The sequence below is a fragment of the Phocoena phocoena genome, chromosome 4 (assembly GCF_963924675.1).
Source record: "Phocoena phocoena chromosome 4, mPhoPho1.1, whole genome shotgun sequence".
NCBI classification, from domain to species: Eukaryota; Metazoa; Chordata; class Mammalia; order Artiodactyla; family Phocoenidae; genus Phocoena; species Phocoena phocoena.
The window spans coordinates 4,786,892-4,796,340 of record NC_089222.1 but is presented as its reverse complement, the minus strand read 5'-3'; the positions used below and the strand labels follow the sequence as shown (position 1 = coordinate 4,796,340).

Genomic DNA, 9,449 nt, shown 5'->3' with positions numbered 1-9,449 from the left:
TTCCATACAGTTCCCGGCGCCCCCCCGCCCCCCCGTCTCGAAACGGCTTCCCCGCTCCAGCCCAGGAGCCGGGGGTCCCCAGACCACTTGAGAAGAAATTCACAGCCCTCGCCCCCTGGCTCGGCGTCCCGGGTGGTGAGGGCGCTGGACTTCCCGAGGTCCCCCGAGCGCTGCTCGCGACCCGCCGGAGGTGTCCAGGGGGCGGGGAGCGCGGGTGGGTGGGACCGGTCCGGTGGGGGAGGGGCGGGGAGGAGGAGGAGTGTGTGCGAGCGTGTGTGGCTGGGGGAAGCCATTGCCTGTTTAATAGTTGCTGTTGCTGCACTTCCGCTTCTCTCCCAGCGAGAGAGAGACACGAGTGGCCAGGCCCAGCCGCAGCCGCAGCAGCAGCCGCCGCGGCGGCACGGAGCAGCCAGACACAAAGAGAGGTACGGGGATCCCCCCCGCCGCCAGCCGCCCCCCGGCCGCGCCGCCGGGCCTCGGGGACACTCCTCGCCGCCGGGTACGGGGCCGGAGGGTCGGAGAGGGGCCGGGCCCGCCCGCGGGGGATGGGCAGGGAACCCCGGGCCGCATGGGGTGCGGGGGCAGCCCGCGTCGGGGGCGGGGGGGGGTGCCGAGGCTCGAACTGTCAGCGCTGCCCCGGGAGCCCCCCGCTGGCCGCCGAGGGGGCCGGGAGCGGGGGAGGGGAGGCGGGGGAGCCCCGTTTTCCCCCGGGGCGGGGGCCCGCGGGGATTAACCCCTTCTGGGCTGACGGGCTCATTGTTATTCCTCCGCCGAGGAGGCCGAGTCCCCCCCCCAACCGGGGGTGCCGATCGGGCGTGTGCTCGGGACCCCCGCCCCGGCCGCGCAGCCCCGAGCCGGACGGCCGAGGGACGGGCGGCGCGGAGGGGCGTCGGGGCGCGGCGGGGGCCTCGGGCCTCGCCGCCTCGGCCCCCCCCCCCCCGCTGGCCTCTCCCTTCCCCCACCCGGGCACCCGCTCCCCGTCTCCGACCCCCACCCCCTTTCGGCTTCCTCTCCGCCCTCCTCTCTTCCCGACCTCGCCAAACTCCGCTCCCGGCCCCCCGGTCCCCCGCGACCCCCGGAAAGCCGCCGAAAAAACAGCCCGAGGCCGGCCGGCCGGCCGCCGGGACCTTCCCTGCCCGCTCCGGCCGGGCGCCCCGCGCCCGCGCCCGGCTGGCTGCTCCCCTCCCTGCCCCGAGGGGAGCCCCGGGGGGCGAGGGAGGGGCTGCTCGCTACGCCTCCGACCGTTTTCCGACTGCGTCCCCCAGTTGAGGCCAGAGATAAACAAGCAACGTCCGATTTGCAAAAGCCGTGATGGGCCTGAAGACTTTGGAAAGCGAGTGGAGGGCGGTGGGCGGCCGGGTGCACCCCGGGCCAAAAGCCCTCCTGACAGCACCCGAGTTCCTTCTGTACACTGGCTGCATGGTTTTTGTGTTTCTGTTTTGTTTCCCTCCCCCTGCAGGGGCTGTTTGCGGGGTGGGGTGGGGGGTTCGCTATGTCGGATGACGATTCGAGGGCCAGCACCAGCTCCTCCTCATCTTCGTCCTCCAACCAGCAAACCGAGAAAGAAACAAACACCCCCAAGAAGAAGGAGAGTAAAGTCAGCATGAGCAAAAACTCCAAACTCCTCTCCACCAGCGCCAAGAGGTACCGTACCCCACCCCCCAACGCCAGCAGGCTTCCTATTTCCCGAACGGACTGCCTCTTACTGCATTTGGTCTGCCTCCAAGGAGGGTAGCTTAAACGCTCCCCACGGGTTATGTGTTTTTAAAAAGGAAAAAGAGGGCCTTGGAAGCCCTAATGGTTTTTCTCTGTTGCTTCTTCTGTTTTCTCTTTTAATCATGGTCCACATGCAGCTGTTGTGGCTTGCCTTTCCCATATCTTCCTGCAGTTTGTAAGAATCCTTGTTAGTATTATTAGCGACCCCTAAATCTGATTTCAGATGATTTGTCCTATTATAATCACTAATCTGTGACCCTCCCCAAGGCTGGCATCCACTTTATTACTAATACCTGCCCGGACAGCTCTATCACAGCGAATTCTATTGCCATTTTACTTCCTTCTCACCTGTTGCACATATGATCTGTTTCACAAATTGCATGAGGAATAACTAACTCACATTAGCAGAGTAAAACATGTAATAGGTGGAGATAGATGTTTTCGGATGGAATTTAAAGAGATGTTTCTGATTTAGAGAGTTGAGGCAAGTGGATGAATAAATAAACGATGTAAAATGGTTATTTAGGCTATTTGGGGGATTCTTTTTTGTTCTCTTTCAGAACTTCAGTTTACCAAATTTCAGGGGAACTCACATTTTTTTCATGCTATTTTCTCTTAGGCTGTACAGTTGTTTTTTGGTTTTTGTTTACAAGATGAATTCAAGCAGTGGCTCTTTTTCTTTCCTCTCTTCCTCTTACGTCTCTGGAAGAAGCTACCTTTTACCTTAATCTTTTTTCAGTAGCAGTATCCTCTGATCCCATGACCCTTAAAGTAATCTCTAGCAGATTCCTGGGAACCCTCATACCTTTTCATAAATCCTTCTGCTGTCAGGTGTACAGTCATTAAACTTTAAAGTGGCAAACCAGAAAGATAGTAAGGAATCCAAATGGTAGGTTAGAGAGAGATATCTGTCTTAAAGAATGTAAAATAAAATGGAACGTGAGGCTTTAGATCTCTCCACTGAGTAGTGAGCCAAAACTCTCAGAGTTTGAAAGTTTGTCCTGTCATTCTCCCTGACTTGAAATTTGGAAAGTTGGTAAAGTGCTTTGGTGACCTGACCATAGGAGGTTGAAGGAATGACTTCAGCTTATTGTAAACAGCGTAGAGGTGTAGAGTTAAGTGGCAAGATGTCTTGGCAAGATTGTTCTCATTTTCAGAGGGTTAGTTTGATTGCGTCTCAGCTTCCCAGGAGTCCTGACTGGCTCTCCTTGATTAGCCCTGTGCTGGTTCTCCCCCAGAATTTTGGCTTCTACCCTGCCCACTTTGGATGGGGCTTTCCTTAGTCACCGCCCCCCCTCGCCCCAGCTTCTGGGCTCCCTGTCCAAGCTGGGGCAGCTTTTGGCCTGACCTAAAGGTAGAATATGTGCTTTAGGTCATTAGTATTTTCATATTTTGCTGCATATCCCTGGTGTACATGAATATATTTGGGGATAAAGGCACAGGCATCAAATATAAAATAGTCTGCTTTGTGTCAGCAAATTACAGAGGGGATTTTTTTCATTAGACACAATTTGTCCATATATGCTAAGGAGGTTAAAAACTCATTTGGAAATGCTTGAGAAAGAGATGGTAGGTGTAAAACAAATGAAAGGTGGGAAGCTACCAACGGTACTTTTATGTATAAAGTTAACATCAGCTTCAGCTCCCTGGGAATCTTGCTGAGAGAGTGGCTGTTAGTGCAAAGCAGAGCTATGGTTAATGGTAAAGGTAAAGAAGTGGAGAGGAACAGTGTATCCAGGAAAGAATAAGGGGAAAAGTGATGGTAGTGGGACCCTATAGATGCTGCTCTGGGAAATGGGTTAATGATTTGGAAGGTGGGTGTTGCCCATAGAATTGGAAAAGGCACATACACCAGGAGATAGAATGAAAGAGAAACCTGAATTGGCAGACGGAAGGTTACTTAACTGCATGTTGGAAACGGCATGTTGGTTTTGAGTCCACGCATAAAGGAAAAGCCCCCATCAAGGGTGGTGTGGACAAGAATGACTTTGGAACGTATGTGTGGGTTACTCTTACGAATCTTTTACAAGTACTCTAGAAATGGTGCGGGTGTTGGTTGTAGAGATGAAGTGGACAAAGCTGTCTGGCATTATACTTTTTAGGTATTAAAGAAGCAGCTACCTTTTCAGTGATGAATGTTTTATAGGGAGAGGTTGGGTTGACAAGGAGAAGTGAAGTCAATGTGTGTTTTTATAAAAGTTGTGCTCAGGGGGAGGTTATTTTGGCCCGTGTACATAGGTCTTAACATATACAGTTATTCTAGTAGATAAAGCAGGTAAAGAATCAGGAAGCCAGGGTTCCAAACTTTTAGTCTGACATGCAATAATGAGTCAAACAGCAGGGATGCCAAGGTCTCCGAACTGAAATGATAATTGATAGCAATAGAATTGAGCAGGACACAGCTAAGTAGGTATCAGAGATAGTAGTGAGCAAAGCCCTTTCTAAAGTTAACCAGAATTTGTAGGGGACAGGAAATGTCCTTCAATAGGAAAGTTGAAAGAACTTCCCTAATCAGCACCCCAATCAGAATTAAATTTCTCTTTACTTATAAATGGAAAGAACAGTGTCTTCTGAAACCTATATTCCTCATTGCATCTAGCCAGCCTTTCTACCTTCAGAAAACCTCTGGGAAGAGAAAAGCATCCATTTGCGATTTTATGTATGTGTGTGTGTGTGTGTGTTAGTTTTTTACTACTGTGATGCCTCGGTGAGATTTTTAAGTTGTAACGTAGCCCTTTAGGGCTTTATATGATAGGAGCAGGAAAGGTTATAAACATAGAAGGCTCCATTTAGAAGGTGGAGGAGGCTTAAAGTGCTCAAACTTTGTCGTAGGAATTGATGCTCGAAGCGCCTAGGTAAGCTGAAGACAAAGGCCATGGCTCGGTGTGAACTGCCGGGTGGCGTCGGCCTAGGGGTGGGGGATGGGCTCTTTGTAGAGTCGAGGGCCGTTGCGGAGATGGGAAACTGGGTGGGGGTCCCGGGTTCTGAGCCGGTGTGGGGTGCAAGCCCAAGAGAAGTGAGAGGGTGTCCGGGCTAGAGCAGGGCCGGGCAGGTGAGCCGAGAGGGCGGCCGGTGCACCTGTGCGGGCCGCGGGCCGGGGTGTCCGGGAGGCAGGCGGCGGGCGAGCTGTGGGATCCCCATCCTGGCCCGAGGCTTCGTCCGCGGCCGGCGTGCGCGCGGGCAGGGGGGCGGGGTCGCCGGCGGGGGCGGGGCGGCCCACCGGGGTCCGCCGTGCGGCTCGCGCCGCCCCCAGCCCGACGGCGGCCGCTGGTCAGCCAGCGCCCGCGGGCCTCGCCGGGAGCGGCCATGTTGGCTTCGTCCCCGGGGACGCGGGCGGCCTGGGGGTGGCGCTCTGGGGGGGGGAAGGGGGAAGCACCCGAGGTGCCGGACGGCCTGGGGGGGCGCTCTGCGGTGGGGGAGCACCCGAGGTGCCCGTGCCCGGTTGCCGGGGTGGGGGGGCGCTCTGCGGGGTGGGAGCACCCGAGGTGCCCGGCGGCCCGGGGTGGGGGGAGGGAACCTGAGGTGCTGGGTGGGGGGGCGACCGCGGGCTCCGGGGTGGTGGTGGGGACGTGCTCTCTCGCCCCCCCGCCCCGCACACATTGTGATACAATTCCGGAAACTAGCTGCGAGTGAGGAGCTTCGAAACGATTTCCTAAGTGGAAATTGGTGAGAAATAGCCCTGCCGTAGTGCGTGAGGCGGGTTTCGAACCCAGGGCGGTGGAGGGCCGGTTCTTTTCTCGCGGGGTGCAGGTCCTGTTCCCCGCTAGCTCGGTCCGCGGCGGCGGGGTGGGGGGGGTTGTCTGCCCTGCGGGGCGGCCGCCCACCCCTGATTCTCTCTCCCCCCCCCTCGCTTCCTGTCTCCAGGATTCAGAAGGAGCTGGCGGACATCACTTTAGACCCTCCACCCAACTGCAGGTGAGTTCCTTTTACGTTTTTTTTCTGTTTAAACTTCTAAGGTTTTTTTCTTGTCATTATAAACTTTTGCTTCTGTTCTTTGGTTAATGCTTGTTTGGGTGCTGACATAAAGTTAACAGCTGAAATTGAATAACCTGAGTATAACGTTTTGATGAGCGTCTGACCATGCAGTCTCATGTCGAAGAGAAGTGGTGGATTTATTTGGAGTGGATCCTTGTACGTATGTGTAAAGTGAATTCAAAGATGTATGATCGCCTGGTCAGGGATCTTTGATAGGTCATTAAGGATGATGTAAAACCTTTTAGATGCTTAGGTACATTTTAGTTTAGAAAATTGCTTTGCTGTCTTAATCTGTTATTCATGCTCTCTACTAAGCTGATAGAGCATAGAGTTAAATCAAGCACTGGATCCTCAAACTTCTATAAATTTTGTTGGACTTTGGGCAGACCTATTCAGGACATAATTTGTGGCTTTGATAAAAAGGTTTTGCCTTAAATTATTGTATAGATTTAAACTCTTCCATGGGGATATTCTTCCTCGAAATTGCTTTACTCAGACTGTATACATAATGTGTGTTTCAGTTTCAAAACAATTTGATACCAGCTTTTGAAGGATTTGGTGATGACTTGATTTTATTTAAAATAGCCATTTGGTTACTGTTGAGTCAAGGTGGAAGACTTGATGATTGTACTAAATCAACAGTGAAGTGAGGAGGGACTTAAATTACAACAGAGCCATTTGAGAGAGATTAATTGTTCCATTCTATTACTCCCATAGTTTAAAAATTAAGTATAACAGTTAATCTAATTCTCAGTTCTTAGGATTGTTATTGGAATGGGATGTGAGGTTTCAGAAGTGTCCTAAACTTGTAGAGGTAGAGGAAGAATTTGTTACCCACAAGAAAATATTTAGTGGCTTTACACAGAATTTAAAGGGAGCCTGTGGAAATATTCAGGAATATTGAAAAGCGAAATGAAATATTTCGCTTATGAACACTGAACTTTATAAACTATGGTTAATGGAGTGAATGGAAGCTTTAATACTGCCATTTTGGTAACATGTTCTTAATGTTGGTCAGATGTGGGATGTTCTTTAGTAAAATTTTGTCCCTGTTTTGTAAGGAAAGTAAGTCATTTTCAGTTTGAAATGCTCTTAAACTATAGTTTGTAACCAGTGAATCGTTCTGGAGGGTTTTTCTTATGGCTGTTAAGAATCTTTTCAGACTGTCGTCCTGAACAGTGGAGAAATGGGTCAGGCTGAGGGCTGGGATGGTTTCGTTTTTCAGTTTATTGGCATCGTTGTTCTGATGGAGGCCTGGAGCTTCCCTTGGTTGGTTGTGTTGAATCCATGGGCTTTCCCCGTGGTAGATCTGCGCTGTGGACTTATTGCCCCTGTCTGGTATGACGTCTCTTCCATGTGTCTCTTGTGAGTTCAGACAGCTTTAGCTGGTCAAGTTATCAAGTATTTAAAGCATGGTTTCAAAACTTATAACATATATCAAGGCATAAATGGCTTTCTTATAAGTGCAATGAAATTTAAAATTGTAAGCAATTTGAAGGTTTTCATGGAATTAGTCACTTAAAAAAATCAGATAAGTATACTTTTATTTCATACCATTTTAGCTGAGTTCACATGTGAGAGATATGTGCCGCTGAACATGTAGAACTTCTTATCCTTGGAAAACCCTCCTAATTACCCCTTCAAGGTGAAACCTCTGACCATCACCTGTGGGTCAGGCGAAGCACCAAACTGGATGGATATTGGGTTGGGGGGGGGGAGGAGACAAACTTCGACATACTTAAAACATTTGAAAAAATATCTCTGATTTCAGAGAGAACACCAGGCATTTTTATTTTGTGAGAGAAGCGTGTGTTATGTAGACTTTTAAAAGTAAAACCTGCTTTATTTTCTGAAGACTTTTTCAGTAGGGCTGCTTAAGTCATATGAACTGCAGTTTCCACTTTTGGCTGGCTTACTAGCGTTACTGACAGAATGGTATGTAGTAACCCCGATATTCAGCTAACTTAGGTGAGTTTGGTTTTATGTTTTGTGTTGGTACCTTATAGGATGGAGTTATTTACTGTTTTAATGTACATTGTTTCAGATGGAAATGGATAATTTACGGATACTTTTTGAAGTTAGCTTCCAGTTAAAATGTGAATTAAGTGATCTGTTGAATGTGTGCATTTTTTTGTACTTAATGTCATTCTACATGAAAGCTTGGTTCTTATGAAGTTGTAATTTCACCAATTGTAAATTATATTTTGAATGAGTTAAATAATTAGCTTTCAATTAACGTGTTTTATCCCCTAAGCTTTTGTAGAACTGCCTTTCTTCAGTCAGTATTCAGTGTGTGGTTTTAAATTTAAACACATTACTTTATTAAAATACAGCGGTGGACACATAGGAACCTCTCAATAAACCATTGATTGTTGCGAATCAATGGGAGAGTGCCTTCTCCTGAAGGTGTACTGGATGTGTTCAGTAATTTTAGCACTTGGCAAAAATATTTGAATTCGAAGTTATTGAACTTCAAAGCTTGTGTGAAGTGCAATTTCTAAAAAAATTATAATGTATGAGCACATCAAGTTAAATCCTCAGTGTTTTATATTATGTCAAGTAGATTTTTTTAGAACAAAATGTGGAATATAGGGCTTCCTGGTGGCGCAGTGGTTGAGAGTCCGCCTGCCGAGGCAGGGGACACGGGTTCGTGCCCCGGTCCGGGAAGATCCCACATGCCGCAGAAGGACTGGGCCCGTGAGCCATGGCCGCGGAGCCTGCGCGTCCGGAGCCTGTGCTCCGCAACGGGAGAGGCCACAACAGTGAGAGGCCCGCGTATCGCAACAAAAATAAATAAGTAAAATAAAATGTGCTGTGTCCCTTTAGGCTGTACTTATTAAAAAAAAATGTGGAATATATTCAATGATGAGGTCAGAAGTATTTTAAGTGAATTTTAAAAGTTGCTGTATATTGCCATTTAAGTCACATTCCTTGGTATCTCTGGACTGTTTGGTTATATTTATATGTACAGATGTAATAGTCTCTCAACTCATGTACCATGCTTTTGGTTTGTTAGGCTTTTTTCCCTGCATTTTGACTCTTAATCATTTAGGAAAAAAATGCTGTTTTAATTACTGTAATGATTTCCTACAGCATTGGATTGTAAAATTATGCCTTTTAGATAGCTGGTGAACTCTGGGCCACTACATTCTTTTTTTTTTTTGCGGTACGCGGGCCTCTCACTGTTGTGGCTTCTCCCGTTGCGGAGCACAGGCTCCGGACACGCAGGCTCAGCGGCCATGGCTCACGGGCCCAGCCGCTCTGCGGCATGTGGGATCTTCCCGGACCGGGGCACAAACCTGTGTCCCCTGCTTCCGCAGGCGGACTCTCAACCACTGCGCCACCAGGGAAGCCCTACATTCGGTTTTGAAGCTATTATTTATAGCCTGGGGCTCAAGCTTTGCTTAATTGACTAGTTATAGCTATGTAACTAACCTGTAGCCATAAATGTCTGTAGGCAGTATGTCTGCACATAATAAATGACACATTTTGCCCAAGTCCTTTAAACTTCAGATTTCACTTAATAGATATATTGGAATTATGAGTAAATGCTCACTTAGTGCCTCGAAACCTAAAAATTAAGATTGGGAGGGGGTTCTGTTTAGGACAAAGTGTCTTCAAGAAGTCATTAAACACTTCAAGCATGGTGGAGAATAATAAAAGTAAGATTTCCTTTTATATGACTTTATTACATTTTGACCATTATTTTTCTGTTTCCTAAATATATAAACCTAACTAAGTCAATGCTTTTTATTTTG

At 48.9% G+C, this 9,449-nt stretch overlaps 1 protein-coding gene across 2 annotated transcripts in view; it reads left to right on the top strand.

Annotated features, from left to right (window-relative positions):
• The first annotated feature begins 298 nt into the window (after positions 1-298).
• UBE2E1 (ubiquitin conjugating enzyme E2 E1) overlaps positions 299-9,449 on the top strand; it is a 76,277-nt gene continuing 67,126 nt past the window's right edge. The window contains exons 1-3 of one of the 2 annotated variants that reach the window (XM_065876122.1): positions 299-425; positions 1,460-1,644; positions 5,581-5,631. In XM_065876122.1, the coding sequence (XP_065732194.1) occupies positions 1,493-1,644; positions 5,581-5,631 (203 nt within the window). In that variant the 5' untranslated portion in view covers positions 299-425; positions 1,460-1,492. Of the gene's footprint in view, positions 426-1,459; positions 1,645-5,580; positions 5,632-9,449 lie in introns of those variants that run through there. The other variant, XM_065876123.1, reaches the window with a different exon arrangement.